This window comes from Bufo bufo, chromosome 1 (assembly GCF_905171765.1).
Source record: "Bufo bufo chromosome 1, aBufBuf1.1, whole genome shotgun sequence".
Lineage (NCBI taxonomy): Eukaryota > Metazoa > Chordata > Amphibia > Anura > Bufonidae > Bufo > Bufo bufo.
The window spans coordinates 293224242-293242378 of NC_053389.1; the positions used below are offsets into that span (position 1 = coordinate 293224242).

The 18137-nt window shown below is 41.1% G+C and overlaps 1 protein-coding gene across 2 annotated transcripts; it reads left to right on the forward strand.

The window, feature by feature from the left end:
- The first annotated feature begins 6465 nt into the window (after nucleotides 1–6465).
- ARSI (arylsulfatase family member I) lies at nucleotides 6466–16955 on the forward strand. 2 transcript variants are annotated; one of them, XM_040440661.1, is made up of 2 exons: nucleotides 6466–7598; nucleotides 14452–16955. In XM_040440661.1, exons 1-2 carry the CDS (start codon nucleotides 7279–7281, stop codon nucleotides 15857–15859), a joined length of 1728 nt encoding a protein of 575 aa, XP_040296595.1. In that variant the 5' UTR covers nucleotides 6466–7278; the 3' UTR covers nucleotides 15860–16955. The 2 variants fall into 2 exon arrangements, with proteins under 2 accessions (XP_040296595.1, XP_040296604.1); XM_040440670.1 differs by having other exon boundaries at nucleotides 6466–6989.
- The last annotated feature ends 1182 nt before the right edge of the window (nucleotides 16956–18137 follow it).

The window sequence follows — 18137 nt, forward strand, 5'->3', positions numbered from 1 at the left end:
GCCAGGCAGCAGAGGCCAGACCCCCCTCCCTCCCCAGTATTAAAATCATTGGTGGCCAGTGCGCCCCCCCTATTAAAATAATTGGTGGTTAGTGCGCCCCCCCCTTATTAAAATCATTGGTGTCCAGTGCGGCCACCCTGGCCACCAATGATTTTAATACTGAGGAGGGAGGGGGGTCTGGCCCCCTGCTGCCTGGCAGCACCTGATCTCTTACAGGGGGCTGTGATCCGCACATTTAACTCGCACCTGAGGGGTTAATTGTGCGGATCACAGCCCCCTGTAAGAGATCAGGGGCTGCCAGGCAGCAGGGGGCCGTTATGTCCACAGTTCTCAGTATATTCTAACTTGAAGCGTCCCTATCACTATGGGAATGCCTCTGTGTTAGAATATACTGTCGGATCTGAGTTTTCACGATCTAACTCAAATCCGATGGTATATTCTAACATAGAGGCGTTCCCATGGTGATGGGGACGCTTCAAGGTAAAATATACCATCAGATTGGAGAAAACTCCGATCCGATGGTATATTAATATTACCCGAACACCGAACCCGAACTTTTACTGAAATGTTCGGGTTCGGGTGCCGAACACCGTAAAGATCGGTACAAACCCAAACTTTTCAGTTCGGGTTCGCTCGACCCTAAAAATAATAAAGTGAAGTTCGGGTCCCCATTGACTTCAATGGGGTTCGGGTCCAAGTTCAGATCAAGTTCGGGTCCCGAACCCAAACTTTTTTTAAAAGTTTGGCCGAACTCCCCGAACATCTAGGTGTTCGCTCAACTCTAGACAAAACCCCTTTGCAATGAGAAGTGTGTACTTCTACATTACTCCTGTGGTGTCACTGCAGGGATATTAAATAATTGCTGCTAAGGACAGACACTTTAGAACTAGCCAGGGCTGTGTTCACACTGAGCACTTTTTCATGTTTGCTTTGCTAGTCAAAACCAGGAGTACATGCCAAAGGGTAAAAATAATCTGCTCCCTTTTGGACTGAGTTCCATTTTTGACCTCCTGCAGCCCCTGCAAAACATCAGGATTCAGGAATGTTGAATAGTGAGAGTAAATAGCAAAAAATGACTTGTGCCACTGAAAAGATGTGAATTACATGTTCTAGATATGCTGGCATTTCTGTTTATGCTCTGTACAGACGTCAGCAGAATCATCAACTAATGCAGGATTTAAGGAGAAAAATAACGGAAAAAAGGTTTTCTCCTTTTAAATTGTTATTTTATTAACATTTACAGAAAATATGCCTAAATCTTATTTGATTCTCAAGAAATGCATTTGTAACTGTAAGCCGTAGAAAAAAAAAGCAGAGAAGAGGATCTGAGAATAACAGTAGTAAGGATGTATGACTACCACTCGGGAATGAGATGTTTGATGAAAAATGTGACTTCTTCACTGAGGTTGAATATTTTGGAACTGTGGAAAATGCAGGAGCTCAGAGAAGCATATTTAACCTGTAGCTGTACATGTCTGGCATATCCTTGCCTGTCTTTGCCTGCTTAGTACTCTTCTTTTTCCCCTTCCAGACTTTGCTTCCTCTTTCATTGTGTGGAAACATGTGTTACACTTACAGCTGGGCAACATGCAGGAATTTGCCCCTTGGCGCTTCCCAGTGTCTGTAACTGAATAATATGCCCTACAATGTCCCATGCGATTGGTGCCAGCTGCCACATGTCTGGGAAACAAAGTCTGTTCTCATCACATCCTCCTGAATCAGAGGTCAGTAGAAACAGTATCATATCTGATACTTCAGAGAGAAACACAATGAGGCGGCCTGGTAGACGTGTTGTGGGCAATGAAAGTAACCCAAATGATGAAATAGTTTGAAGTCTATCTCCTTTGCTGATGAAATTGTAAGATGTAAGCCAAGGATGTGATGTTCCTTTGAAACAGAGAACAATGCTTGCAGTAGAACTAGCTCGAGTAGGATAAGGGAAGTTGTAATGCAACATCAACACAGTCTCTATAAACCAGGGGTCTCAGACTCGGCCGGATATATGGGCCGAACATAGAAAAAATTTCCTGTTGATGGTCCACACTAATTTCAAATCATATAATACAAAGTAATTGTTAATAGACTATAGCACCACATATCTATTACATCTAGGGATGTCTCCTCTGACGTAGACGTTCTCTTTCCTCATAATCTCCATTCAGACCAGACCACTTTGATGACTTCTTTCAGCCATGTGTCTTCTGTGCAGAGTTTTGCACACAGACATCTTTTTCCTCACTTTTCGATCCTCCTTCCCCTCCTGTTGCCCCAACATTGTCACCCTGCTGCTACCCCCAAGACTGTGCTTCCCAATGCCTATAAAACACTATACTGCGAAAACAATAGTGCAATACAGATAGTTCCCTACATAGCGATGTACTGTCTTAAGTCTGGTGGATCTAGGTTCGGGGTATGGTATGGAGTCAGGTTCTTCTCGAATTCCATTATTATTGCATACATGTTCCACATTCGGGGTAACACAGACCTTAGGTCCTCTAAAGTGCTTATTTGTGATGTGCTGATTCTCCTAACTTTTAAACAAGGCATAGATTGAAGTGAATAAGGAGGTGTCTCATTTTGTGGTCAGAAATGGCTTAGTTGTAGTATGACATAGGGACTTAGAGACCTCCATTTCGTTAACATCTACATTTGGATGGTTTATACATTATTGCTATAGTTGTTGACATTTGGGTGTTAGGTCTACGGAAAGGTTTGGAACAAGCATTTCTTCTGGCAGAGACATATTGTGATGCTCATGGGTGATCTGGATATAGCCCCTACAGGGAAATTTCCTGGTGGGCCAATGCCCAGGGGGCCGCCCAAGCCCTCCTCTGAGACAATAGCGATCTGATGCTCTCAGCATTAATTAATGATAGGTGCATCAAGTACTTATGCACCTGGCTGCCAGTGGAAAGTGTCCTCCTGCATTCAATTGTATTGCTGTCCTCAGAACAGCATTACAGTTTAATACTGCATCTGGGGAGCCAGTATATTATGCTGGACTGTGGTATTTTGTTCTGTTGGGGAGGTATTTTGGGCTGCACTACAGTATTGCTGGCCCTACTTATGCTGGCCCTGTGTTCTGTCAGTGTGGACCCCCTACAATATGGGGCCACTTTTAGTTTTTTTTTCCAGGGCCAATTTAAGTTCCCAATTGTTGCTCCTGGTCCCAATGCAAAACTTGTAAGAAGCCCCACACCTAACATGCACACTTTATAGAACTGGTGCTGACACATTATAATCCAGAGCTAGTTTCACAATTCTACTGGTTGCCATTGGAAACAGTCAACAAGCTTCTCAACAGACTAGCCTTTAACAGCCCAGATGGACCATTATGTTGTAATAGAGCTGTTACATTTTGCTACATTAGATTTTTGTGCATTGTTGGTATAAAGTAAAAGCAGAGCTGTAGTATAACTGGATCACGTAAAGTAAGTAGGGTAAGTAATGTAAGATATCGACAAGGTGTTCCGTTCACTTTACTGAACCTACAACATTTTAAAGAATAAGGAATTGTAAGTCAATATTGTCCCAACTCTTCTCTCTGGCTCCATTGGCACTGTGAATGAACGATCCTCTGCAGTCCAAACTTCTACTACTTCAAGTGGCTGTTGCCACAACTATCGCCTTGCTGTTAAGTTTGTATTACATTACATCCCATTGGAAGAGTTTTACTAGACTGTAGTGTGAAATATCTGAGAGAGAGGGAAGGAAGTAAAATGACAAGTCATTTTGGATATTCTCACTGTAGGCTCCTGGCTGTGTATGCACCAGGTCTATTCTATTTTTTAAAGAGTAAAAAATGTCTTCCTTTGTTAATCTAAAATATAAAAATGTTAAAAGGGATGTACAAGATTAGAAAAAAAGGCTATTTTTTTTCCAAAAATATGGGTTGTGTGTGATATGACAGCTCAGCACCATTCACTTCAATGAGCTGAAATACCAGATGCAACCCATGGGCAGGTGTGATGCTGTTTCTAGAAGAAGGCATGCAAGTTTCTTGTACAACCACTTTAAATTGCACCTCCTCCTTGAAGTACACTAGCAAATCTGCATATTTTATTTCATTTTAGTTATTTAGATACAGTTACGATTTCTCATGCAGTCTTCACTGTTGGTATTCTGTTATTTTGCTTACATGCATGCGCTTGCTAGACAAAACCAATGACATCACAAAAAAGTGCATAAATATGAAAGCAATACAATAAACATACACAATGCAGTCATATACCATACATAGATATTGTAGTCGTACAATATATAAACAATGCTGAAATATAGTACACCAAAATAATGGGGCAATATTGAATAATGCTGCCTTAGGCTTCATTCACACGTCCGCAACGTGTTTTGCGGATCCACGGATCCGCAAAACACGGACAGCGGCAATATGCGTTCCGCATTTTGCGGACCGCACATTGCCGGCACTAATAGAATATGCCCGTTCTTGTCCGCAATTGCGGACAAGAATAGGACATGTTCTATTTTTTGGTGGAACGGAAGTGCGGACCCGGAAGTACGGATCCGCAATTCCGTGTGCCCATACAAATGAATGGGTCTGCAATTCCGTTCCGCAAAATGCGGAATGAAATTGCGTACGTGTGAATGGACCCTTACAGTGCATACAAAATATGCCATCATACTGTGCGACTAAATATGTATAATGTCTAAAAACACATAAAAAGAGCTAAAAAAATACACATACACAAATGAACTGCTGCCATATGCTCGACATCAGTACAGCAGGGTATTGTAATATGATTAGATGGTGTAGGACATTGGGAGCTGGACTTTAGGCCATTTGCCTATGGCAGCGCTAGAGTAAGGGTCCATTCACACATCCGTATGTGTTTTGTGGGTCCGCGGATCCGCAAAACACTTACACCGGCAATGTGCGTTCCGCATTTTGTGGACCGCACATCGCCGGCACTATAATAGAAAATGCCTAATCTTGTCAAGAATAGGACATGTTCTATTTTTTTTTTCGGGAACGGAATTGCGGACCCGGAAGTGCGGATCCGCATTACCGGATCTGGTCAGCACATCGTGTGGACCCATAGAAATGAATGGGTCTGCAATTCCGTTTCGCAAAATGCGGAACAGAATTGCGGACGTGTGAATGGACCCTAAGACTTCTGCATGCAGAGTGCTAGTTAGAGGTAACACGGGGTAAACCTGTCTTTTTGTTCCCCCAAAACAGCTCCATCCTTGTCCCTGAATTATGTGGTATCACTGCTCATCCTATTAAAGTGACAGGGCTGAGATGCAATACTACATACAGCCTATTGACAAGGGTGGTGCTGTTCCTAAAAAAAAACAAAAAACTTGCTTTCTAATCCCAGATATTCCTTTACAGGGGTTTTCAGGCTCCTAATATTGATGATCTATCCTCAGAATAGGTCATCAATATCCAATTGGTGGGGGTCCGACTGCGGGCAGTCCCATTATGAGCTGTTTTCTGCACACAGCTCCATTTAAAGTGTAGTGGTGGCAGCCCAGCTTCTGTTCACTTGAATGGGAGCTATTTTTCTGGCTCCATTCCAAATACTAATTGCTGAGAACAGCTGATCGATGGGGTACCTGGTGTATACCCGTCACTGATTGGATAAGGATGTCCTGTGCCAAGGATAGGTCATCAATATTAGGAGCCTTTAAAACCCCTTTTAACTTCTTTGTATATGTGGCTTGTAATCTTCCTGCTCCTACTTTTATTGTAAACACAGAATACCATAATGTAATAAAGCATACCTTTGTTTCACTCTGTATTACTTGACTTTTGCACAATTTCCTATGTAAATCTGTTGACATGATGTGGCACATAGTCCATGACAGGCAGACAGCTGATATTTATTGAAGAGTTATTAACTACGGTGACCAATGCCAAGTTTTATTATGCCACAAATTCCCATTTCAGTCCATGGGAGTTTCCACGCTCTGGTGACAAATGAAATATATTTGTTGTGTCTTGTCTATTTCCTGTATGAAAAACTCAGCCAGAGTGAAATGTGGCAGAAAACACTTCATGTAACTCCAGGTAATGAAATGAGACCCAGATGTAGGGAGACGAACACTTTCTTTGTATCAGTATACTAAATGTAGGACAGGGCTGTTGGGTTTTACAGATGTCACTTGACAGGTTCTCAATCAGAGCAGATTCCTTTTAAAGTGTCATAAATTACTTGTAGAAACTTCCTATAGTAAAGCGGTGACTTTTTAAAGACTAAATTCCTAGGGTGGTGGCAATAACTACATGACCTCAAAATAAAACATCTGTGATCTTGAACATTTGCCTTCCTTTGTCCACTGTATGAAAAGCTGGGTCATTTCTGCACAGTTTATTGGGGGAATAGGAAAAAGGAAGCACACTAGGACCCTGAAGTGTCCCAGGCTGACTTTTAGATGCTTCTCTTTCGGAGCAGAGGAACTGGGAGGGACCAACATCCCGAGCTCCTTAAACCCCCAGTGCCTGCCACATCCAGACAGATGCTCTAACTACTACTTATTTACTTGGACACCTCTGTCACTGCAGTCTAAAGAGAAACTTTCTCCCCCGGCTGAGCGAGTATTCAGATAACTTTAGGGAAATCATCCAGAGTCCTGCTTGGCTGGGACACAAATTCATCCCATACTTTTGGCAGCTCTGCTTGACTCACTAAAAAAAAGTTCTGCAATAGTGTTGGAGCCTGAGGATGCAGGACTAGGATCGATGGACGCATCTGAAAAATACTTCTCAAAATCTAGGATTAAAAAACAAATACAAGCAATTTGGGTTCAAGATCAACAGAATTTTTTGAGCCTGTGGTCAGAAGGCTGTGGATATATTGCACATTGTCATATTTCATATGAAAACAAAACAACAAACCATCAAACCCATGTACATTGCGAATGGCTTTGCTTTCAAGGAACAGAAAGAAACTGATTTAATATCATGAGTACATATTTAACTCTTGCTGTAGCCCCGTTGTGCACATGATTGCCGAATTTCTCAGGTGAGGACTTCTTGTGGACACGTGTTGATGGCAATATTCCAAAACGTTCTTCTGAGTGCAGAACATCTTTGCTTGTGACTTCCCTATGACTTCTTCAAGAAAACATACCTGTTCTCATTCTGCAAACACTATGGAAAAACCATTCATGTTAATAATATGAATTTGATTTACTCTGTGTAGGACACTGGATTATTGTTTAGAACTTGGTTTCCATGATGTACTATAGATTTTCCCATTAGTCTTTGTTTTATCCTAATTATCTACAGGTTGTGTTTGTTGGAGATTGGTTATGGCTGTTCATACCCTAACAGGATTTTCACTGGTCAGCCTGTTAAGTTTCAGTTACATGTCCTGGGACTGGATGAAACCTTCTGTACTTGGGGACAGTCCTGGTGATGATCCATCAACACTTCAGGCACCAACTTCTTCTAGACCTCCACACATTATATTCATCTTGACTGATGACCAAGGCTTCCATGACATAGGATACCATGGATCGGACATACAAACTCCCACTTTAGACAGGTTAGCAGCTGAGGGTGTCAAGCTGGAGAACTATTATGTTCAACCTATCTGTACTCCCTCCCGTAGTCAGCTCATCACTGGCAGGTAAGAAAGCGTTGTCATATTGTGCAAACAAATGAAATTAACACTTTTATACACACCGTGTAATATTAATATTTGCAAACATTTTTGTAAATTTAGTTGCTGCTTGTGCACTTTTTGTTGCTTTTGTTATTTTTGTATTCTTTACAATGTTCCAATCTGTCAAAGACTTGAATAGCCTTATGTATAATGTTGACTATTTAGTTATTTCATTGTAGGCCCTTCATACAGATCTAGTGGAAATTTAGTTGGCAAATGCCAGAAGTAGACTTCCTAGAGGGCCAATTGCTTAGGGACTAAAGTTACTGAATGTGTAAACAAGAGAAGGCTTGTGTAGCCAGCAGCTCTTGCCAAGTAAGGAACTGTGTTGGCCCCCTTCCAGTTTGATATTAACTCTTCTGATGAAGGACAGTAGAATGTAAAGACTAAGTGTAGAAAAAGCTCAAGATCCTGCACACAATAATCTTTTCAGTTTCAGTAAATGTGCATTGAATGGGTTAAAAACATAAAAGGCACAGATTCTGTGTTCTTGGTGATCACAAGGACCATTCTGCCTTCGAGTGTATAGTTTCTGCTGTGCATGTAGATTTCCCAGTGGAACGGTTCTAGGAAAGATAGGATGTGCTTACCTGCAGAGCATTGGGTGATGAAAAGGCTCACACAAATGGTTACAGTGGAAAACAAGGATATTTGTCCTTGTGCAATGAAGCTCTACCAATTAGAAAGCTGGAACATGGAAAGGATGCTTTGAGCAAATTTATCCCAAAATTTTATATGGGTGCTCAAAGATTGGAGTATGAGTTGGTGGTAAAGACCTAATTTCTCATTGTTTCATAGCAAGGTTACGCTACTCAGTAGATCACCCTTAGAATTACATTGGCGCATAATGTTACCCACTATACCTCAGTTTTCATAGGAGCTTATGAGCACACATGTATCTTCTCAAGTGCTGAGCAGTTTAATGATCACTCCATCACATATGTATGTTTAATTAATCCATTGATTTGTGGACATGTCTTGAGGACTGACTTTTGACTAACAAATACACACAGATGTTCTAATTCCACAACCCAATGTACTAGATTGTGTTTCTCCTCCATCTGATCTATCATCTAATATCTGCACTGTCAATTAGAAATATATTGCCCACCCTAGTGAGAAAAGCACATATTTTCCACTCTTTGGTTTAAAATACTGTCATTGTTCCATTATTCATAAACACCTTTGGGAGATTCTAATGTCAATTTTATATCCATGATGGCAGGTTACATGCTTGCTGTGTTTTACTGTACTCTTGCCTTGACTCCCATTCACTTGTATGGTAGTTATGGAAATGATGTAGATGTAGAATAGCCATCTCTGAAGTTTCTGTAGTTATGACCCCCTATGACTGCTGCATCTAGACAGGCCAAAGTCGAGGTGGCACTGACTATACTAGCTGGTCATACAAGCAGATATTAAAAGCTGAGACTTTCGCCAATATATTCCTGTCAGGAAAATATCGGAGCCCATCATTGCACCACGTCACGGTCACTCAGCATGGCAAAGGGTCCTACCACTACGCTAACTGTGGTGTGAACACGGTCTGAAGGTGATGTAATCCAGCTCACAGCCCAGCCTGCACACAAATGCCTAGCAGGACAGCCAGTGCAATGTGAACAAAGCAAGGCTGTGAGCCCCACCCATATCAGACCATGTGATGGAGGATTCCAGGTGCAAAGGAATGTTCAATTGCCAGATGATTCTACAGTGATTTTGTTTTATATGTCTTGAATGTGCCTTCATCTGGCAATTGAACATTCCTTTGCACCTGGAATCCTCCATCACATGGTCTGATATGGGTGGGGCTCACAGCCTTGCTTTGTTCACATTGCACTGGCTGTCCTGCTAGGCATTTGTGTGCAGGCTGGGCTGTGAGCTGGATTACATCACCTTCAGACCGTGTTCACACCACAGTTAGCGTAGTGGTAGGACCCTTTGCCATGCTGAGTGACCGTGACGTGGTGCAATGATGGGCTCCGATATTTTCCTGACAGGAATATATTGGCGAAAGTCTCAGCTTTTAATATCTGCTTGTATGACCAGCTAGTATAGTCAGTGGCATATCCTTTTGGTGCATTTTTCTCAGTGATTTATATAATTGTATTTTCATCCGCACAATGCTCTGGCTTGTGTAGGATGCTTTTGTGGTGCATGTGGACCGCGCTGGCGTCCTCCTTTGTACGCATTAATTGCTCGGGATGGTCGTTTGCTGCGGTCCACATGCGGTGGGACTGCTCCCCCAATGAGAAACACGCTACAGTGTTTGGGGTTTGAGCAGCTCCTCCATATCTGCCACGATATTTCTGTGGTTCACATGCGATGGGACTGCTCGCCCAATGAGAAACACGCTACAGTGTTTGGGGTTGAGCAGTTCCGCCATATTGGCCACTGCAATTCTACAGTGATTTTGTTCAAAGTCGAGGTGGGGTGGAGGAAGTTCAAGAGACAGGTGAGATTTCCAGATGTGAAACCAATATCTATCACACATTTATGGCATATCCTGTGGGAATACTACTTTAAGCTGGCCACATGCATCAGGTTAATGGTGGCCGAACCTGCTGACTTCGGCAGGACTGGCTGACCATCTAATGGCTATGGGCACCTCCTGACTCTGCCCACGGGCAGTTTTTGGAGGATTGGGCAGAGGATTTGCCCCTCTCCTTATACAAAACATACATGCTTGGCTAAGTGTGCATGTGTATGAGGGGAGTATAGGGTGTAGGGAGAGATAGCTGTTGTCCTAATTAGTGTACAGCTGACAGCTATCTAAAGTATACGGCCAGCCTAACACAGACCGCCTGTGCTAGATTTCAGCTTTTCTAATTCTATTGTCTCCTCCAAGAAAATGTGCTGCTAGAGGATTCTGGCAGTCACTTGGTCTGGCTCCCACCATAGAATTAACATATCTGTAACTCTAACAGTTCATGATGGCATCGGGGGAGATGCAGCCGAATGAATGATCATTGTCTCTTGTTTATAGATATCTCTGTCTCTGCGCCACATTAAAGGGGTTATCAAATTACAACAACTTATCCCCTGTGTATAGGAGGGGGCATAGGTGTCTTATTGGCAGTGGTCAAACCTTTGGGTCCTTCATCGATCACTAAGGTGGGCCAATGTCCCCTTGTTTGAATGGAGTGGTGGACACAGTCCATTCAAACCAGGGAACGCAGGCCCCCAAGCTAGTGATCAGCTAGACCACCACCAGTCAGACACTTTTGCCCCCTCCTTTTGATAAGGGACACATTTTTGTAATAGTACAACACCTTTAATAATGATATATTGAAATTTCACAGCATATCAATTGTCTAATACAAAATAGTTCCTTTAATCTAACACAAAAGTGACTTGATCAATGCTGGAACATGAGATAGTTTGGCCCCTTATTTCATGTTTCATGTTGCCCATTGTTAGGGCATCATGAAACTGATAGCAGCAAGTTCCCTTTAAAGCCTTACATTATTTCTTGTCTAAGATTACACAAGTGATGAGAAGCAAGAGTGTATCTATTGATGACTTTACCTAGACAGCTATCACTGAATTGAAATACTGACCCTTATAAAAAAATAACCTTTAATAGTATCGACTAAAATCCCATACTTAATCCAAACATTATATAATTATAAAATCATAATAGGTCCAGTATCACAATCTGAGCAGGGATTAAATTAATTTTAGGACCTAAGATGGGGCATAAGTGTATTTCACACCGATCCCATCTTTACTTACAGTTCTACCAGTCTGGATGTCTCCAGATGGATAAAGATGTAGAATAGATTAATGTCCACAGGTCTAATACTCCACTTTCATTGGAGACTGAATAGTCCCTCGTGGTTCCACCTACAAAGTGGGGTCCCTGAGTTTTCCCTTGGCTACCCCTGCCTAAAAGCAGAGCACCCACCCGAAAGGGTGGCTAAGCCCTTGATGTCCCTTCTTAAGCCCTGTTTTGATGCCAGAATGTCCAACAATACTGCATCCCTAATAATAACCCTTATGAAAAATAACATTTAATTTACATAGACACCAGCACATTCATTGCTGTGGAGTGGGCGGGCAGACGATGGTGATATCCTCACCATTTTTGCACCCCAAAATCCATTCTGTGGAAGAGGAGTCTCCAGGCATGGGAACCAAAATTTTACTTTAAATGAGACAGCCCTCATTTGACTCAGAATGGACCAATTTGGAGGACTGGACAGGACCAATTTGGAGGACTGGGCAGTCAGTTTTAAATGTGTTATACATTCCCACAATTATGATGATCTTCAAATTTTGCTTTAGCCCTGGGTCCCATAGGTTATTCAGCTAGCCTACAAGGTTTCAGATTATATCAGTACAACATTACTGTGAATAATATATGACTTTCTACCGGGAATAGGCAACTTCCAGCTCTCCAGCTGTTTCACAATGACAGCTGTATTGTACACCAGAAAAGAGGTCAATGTTGTACTCGCTCGAGGAGTATTAAAACTGAGGAAGAAGAAATTGTGCTTCAAAAGAAATATAAAATGTCAAAGATCACATTAAATCAATGGGCAATATTATTAAAAACAGACCCAGAACTGTCTATAAAAGCAATATTTCGCCAAGCTTTATATATTATACTTGTATTTTTTTCTTTCTTCTTTTTCTCATCAATGGGAAATCCAGAAATGTTATTTTGTGGATGTCAGGAGCACTGCAACAACCAAGAATTGGGAAAAGGGCTTATTTTGATCATTATCCTCTATACATTTGGGGATACAATGCATTTTTTATGGGTCATAGCTCACCAATGCATGACGAAGAGACATAACTGTTGGGATGAGTACTTAAGTGGCATGTACCCAGGTACTACAATGTAGGGGAGGGTGCCAGAGATTATTATAACATTTTAACAATCATGGGGATACATACAGTTTTTGTTTAAAAGAGAGTGGGGCCCACAAGCAGCAGCTAATGATTGGGCCACAGAACTACAAATGCAAGTATGCATATCAGCAAGCATGCATGAATCTGTATATATTAATTTGTGGAGTAGGGGTGACAAACTGAATCATTGCCACAGAAAGCCTAACTTAATCCATGCTACTTTCACACAGCCGGCAGCCTGTTCTAGCATAGAACAGCCTGCCGGAGATCTCTGGATCCAGAATAGCCAGATTTTTCACTTGCCTGCCCGACCCCGTGGACTAAAATGTTTTTTTGCGGCTCCCTGGAATAAAACCCAGGATTTGGACAGACAAAATCATCTGTGTGCAGCAATTTTAGACTGGCACAATCCAGGCATTTATACCGAGGATCAGCCGGATCCCCTCTGGTTCCAATTATAGTCAATGGGGTCTGACAGGCACTCACCGCTATCCGGGTATGCCAGATCCAGAGAGCTCTGGAAGGCTGCTGAAATAGACTGTTGGATTGCTGTGTCAAATAAGTGAAACTAGGCGAAAATGGAACCATCATACTGAACTTCAATTTCAGTCTTATTGTTGACCAAAAATAAATATAAGAATATTCAGTAATCCATATATTCTTTGTGGCCTAAATTATTCCTATATATGAAACAAGGTATACAGTATGTGCATGTTAACCATATAGATTTTTTTGTAACACTGTCATTTAATATATATATATATATACAGTACAGACCAAAAGTTTGGACACACATTCTTATTCAAAGAGTTTTCTTTATTTTCATGACTATGAAAATTGTAGATTCACACTGAAGGCATCAAAACTATGAATTAACACATGTGGAATTATATACATAACAAACAAGTGTGAAACAACTGAAAATATGTCATATTCTAGGTTCTTCAAAGTAGCCACCTTTTGCTTTGATTACTGCTTTGCACACTCTTGGCATTCTCTTGATGAGTTTCAAGAGGTAGCCCCCTGAAATGGTTTTCACTTCACAGGTGTGCCCTGTCAGGTTTAATAAGTGGGATTTCTTGCCTTATAAATGGGGTTGGGACCATCAGTTGCGTTGAGGAGAAGTCAGGTGGATACACAGCTGATAGTCCTACTGAATAGACTGTTAGAATTTGTATTATGGCAAGAAAAAAGGAGCTAAGTAAAGAAAAATGAGTGGCCATCATTACTTTAAGAAATGAAGATCAGTCAGTCAGCCGAAAAATTGGAAACACTTTGAAAGTAAGGGCTATTTGACCATGAAGGAGAGTAATGGGGTGCTGCGCCAGATGACCTGGCCTCCATAGTCACCGGACCTGAACCCAATCGAGATGGTTTGGGGTGAGCTGGACCACAGAGTGAAGGCAAAAGGGCCAACAAGTGCTAAGCATCTCTGGGAACTCCTTCAAGACTGTTGGAAGACCATTTCAGGTGACTACCTCTTGAAGCTCATCAAGAGAATGCCAAGAGTGTGCAAAGCAGTAATCAAAGCAAAAGGTGGCTACTTTGAAGAACCTAGAATATGACATATTTTCAGTTGTTTCACACTTGTTTGTTATGTATATAATTCCACATGTGTTAATTCATAGTTTTGATGCCTTCATAGTCATGAAAATAAAGAAAACTCTTTGAATGAGAAGGTGTGTCCAAACTTTTGGTCTGTACTGTATATATAATAGAGATGTGCCAAGAAGAGTTTCATGTAATGTAGTGACCTGAGATGTAATCTATCATTATCAGTAGATCTCCATGGTTCAAATACTGCCAAAAGCACAAATGACCCTTTCCTCTAATTATCCTTTTTTGAATCATTAACTCATTGACCTGATGCTATTGACCTTTTCTCAGCCTATTATCTTCTGAGCTGTACAGTAATTTCTTCTGTGGATATATTCTCTCTCAATGACATTTTTGTTTTTTCTAGGTATCAGATCCATACCGGTTTACAACACTCCATTATTCGTCCACGGCAACCTAATTGTTTACCCCTTCATCAAGTCACACTACCCCAGAAACTACAGGAAGCTGGTTATGCAACACACATGGTGGGAAAGTGGCACTTGGGCTTCTATAAGAAAGAATGCCTCCCAACGAGACGTGGTTTTGACACCTTTCTTGGTTCATTGACTGGCAATGTGGACTATTACACTTATGACAACTGTGATGGGCCAGGAGTATGTGGCTTTGATTTACATGAGGGTGAGAATGCAGCTTGGGATCTTGCAGGCAAGTATTCTACCCTTCTCTACTCCCAACGTGTAAGCCACATCTTGGCAGCTCATAACCCACAACAGCCAATTTTTATATACATATCTTTCCAGGCAGTGCATACCCCCCTTCAGTCCCCTCGAGAGTACATATATCAATATAGGAATATGGGCAATGTAGCAAGGCGCAAATATGCTGCTATGGTGACCTGTATGGATGCAGCTGTAAAAAACATCACCAGGGCATTGAAAAAGTATGGTTACTATGACAACAGTGTTATCATCTTTTCATCAGACAATGGAGGTCAGACATTCTCTGGTGGAAGTAACTGGCCCTTAAGGGGCCGTAAGGGAACATATTGGGAGGGTGGTATAAGGAGCTTAGGTTTTGTCCATAGCCCATTGATCAAAAAGAGAAGAAGGTCTAGTAGGACGTTAATGCACATAACAGACTGGTATCCAACACTAGTAAAATTGGCAGGTGGAAATATTTCAGACACAGATGACCTAGATGGCTATGATATGTGGCCATCAATCAGCGAAGGAAAGGTATCACTTCGGACTGAAATTCTACACAATATTGACCCCTTGTATAACCTTGCCAAATCAGGGTCCATGGAAGAAGGACAAGGAGTATGGAATACTGCCATTCAAGCCTCCATAAGAGTCAAAGATTTTAAGTTGTTAACAGGAGATCCTGGTTATAGTGACTGGATTCCACCACAGACCGTCACCAACTTCCCAGGAACCTGGTGGAATTTAGAACGTCATACGGATGGAGCTCGCAAGTCTGTATGGCTCTTCAACATTACAGCAGATCCTTATGAGCGTCATGACCTGTCTGCACAGAAGCCAGAAGTGGTTAAGGAATTATTGACACGATTGGCTTATTATAATCGTACTGCAATTCCAGTGCGATATCCTAATGAGGACCCAAGGGGTAATCCAGAACTCAATGGTGGTGCATGGGGACCATGGGCTAGTGAGGAGGATGAAGAGGATGAAGAAAACTGGATTAGAAGTGGACGTTTAAAGAGTACAAATAAAAAGAAAAAATGCAAAATTTGCAAGTTAAGATCATTCTTCAAAAAGCTGAACACACGTCTTATGTCTAATCGCATCTAAAAAAAAACTACAGGACTTTTTAAAAATATATTTTTTTGGCCTTGTTTTTGAATTGTCTCTTGTAATGCAATTAACATTCTGCCAATTACAAAGACATTGTGGAAATAGCAGATATATCAGAGAATTGTACAGCAAGGTTACGTGTAAGTAGTGCAAGTCTAAGGAACTATGTTGGTTTCATGGGGGCATCTAACAATTCTGGATCTACAGAAGAAATTCTGAAACTTGAAATATGTAATCCAGATGGGTTATACAGACGACACTTTTCTAAGGTTGAAATGTAATCAAACACATTTGCATTCTAATATTAAAGGGAATATTTACAAACGTTGGACTACTTCAGTGCCTTAAAGACAATTTATAGTCTTACAATTTCAAGGATGAAGGATTACTTCACAAACAAACTTTTTTTTTTTTTTTTTTTACCATAGGCAGTATTTAATATAGCCATTTAATTTCCTGTTTGTAGACAATTTTGATTCTGCACAGGCACAAAGGGTCTATTTTACAAATATTTTCAATGTATTCTATATTTATAGTAACATCTTGAGACAACCCCACAGAAAAAATGCAGGGAAATAATCTTCAATGATCTTCTAGGGGGGGAAATCTCTCAAAGAAGAGACTAATGTAATGCTTCAAATTGACTGAACAAATATATTGCTATTTGTTTAACTATGAGCCTTTTATTGAGCTATAATGTACACATGTACATAAAATAGGCAGGACTGTACAAATCATATTGTGCCAACCTTATGATTGGTTGGGAAGGCCTCATCTCCAATCCCCATAGGCAATGGCTGCAATAGATAACAAAATCTACCGTATATTGATGTACAACAAAGATTGATGTGTTGAGCGTTGTTGAAATATAGGGGCTAGATGGCTATGATATCCACCAGTAAGTGAAGGAGAGGAATTATTTAGAATTCACATTCTTCATGATATAGACCCTTTGTATAACCTTGCCAAGTCAAGCTCTATAGAAAATAGTCAATAAATCAAATATTAAAGGGGGCCATGTATTAAGATTGGCGATTTAGATGCTGGTCTTAGTCCCTCTGCGCTGCCAGTGGATGCACCAAAGTTATGTGGAGGCAGAGGTCTTTACATAACTTTGGAGCTTGTTCCAGCAGGCCGTGCAACATACTAAAATCTATTCCAGCTCCCTTGCTGGCATAGGTTTGTCAAAAATTGGAGTGGAAAATTATAAATGAGACGGGCATGCTGGCCCACCCTCTTCCTCGCCCATGCCACACCGCCTTTTATAGGCACTCGGGAAGAGTGGTGTGAGCGGCAAAAAGTTGGAGATTTTCCTGACAAAATTTGCAGCATTAATACGCCAAAAAGTGGTGTATAATTCATAATAAATGTCCCCCAAAGTATTTTAAAGGTGGTTAAGGAAATATAGATTGGATTGAGATGGTTAAAGGTATTGTGCCACTAATATAAATGTATCCCACCCAACATCTATCACTGTTATATCACGTTCCCAAATACAGCCATTTATCCAATCTGCCTTAGTCTAAAGTGATTAGCCTACCATTGCACCTTGCAGCAAATCTGTTTTGATATTCAGTTGCTGAAGGTTACATCCTGCATTGGAGCCTTGCAATGTAGGATGCAGGATGCATCATTGATAAGAACAAGGAATGTGGTAAGTATCACAGGATCTGCTGATGTCAGGACACATAACAAACCAGGAAGTAGGATTCAAGCATGGGGGATAAGACAAAACTGCAAATGAGGTAAATTTGAAAAAAATTAAAATCCAAAGAGAAATAAGGGGTAGAGTAATTGATGAAAATGCACCTTAGAGTGAAAAGTAGTTTATGACACAACCCCTTTAGAGGGTCTAGTTGCTAAGTCAATGTCTAGAGAGTTTGGTCAAGGAATTAAAGATTGTGGGGGTTAAAGAAGGGTCTAGTTGAGACAGTCTAGGAAACATAGCTGCAGGGAACAAAAAGGGTCTGGTTACCAAGCCAGGATCTATAGAAGATGGTCATGGAATTAAAGATTAGGGTGATTAAAGGAGAGTGTAGGTACTGGATTCTAGCCTGTGTCCATAAATGTCTCAGCAATAGTTGATAACAGAGTAATGCATTTCCCAAGGGTCAGACAATACTTTGCTAAAAGATGGAAAGGGGTTCAGGAAACAAGTTTTTAAGTCCTGTTCTAGAATAGGACAATACCAGTTCATGGCTAATGACAAATACCAATTCACTTGTAATCAGTGAAGGTACATTGGGACTCATATCAATTATCCTTAATGGCTTTA

Coding starts and splice junctions, on each gene's coding strand:
- ARSI (XM_040440661.1), top strand. CDS start 7,279: ATGGCTGTTCATACCCTAACAGGATTTTCACTGGTCAGCCTGTTAAGT. Junction 7,599..14,451: donor AGTCAGCTCATCACTGGCAG/GTAAGAAAGCGT, acceptor TGTTTTTTCTAG/GTATCAGATCCATACCGGTT.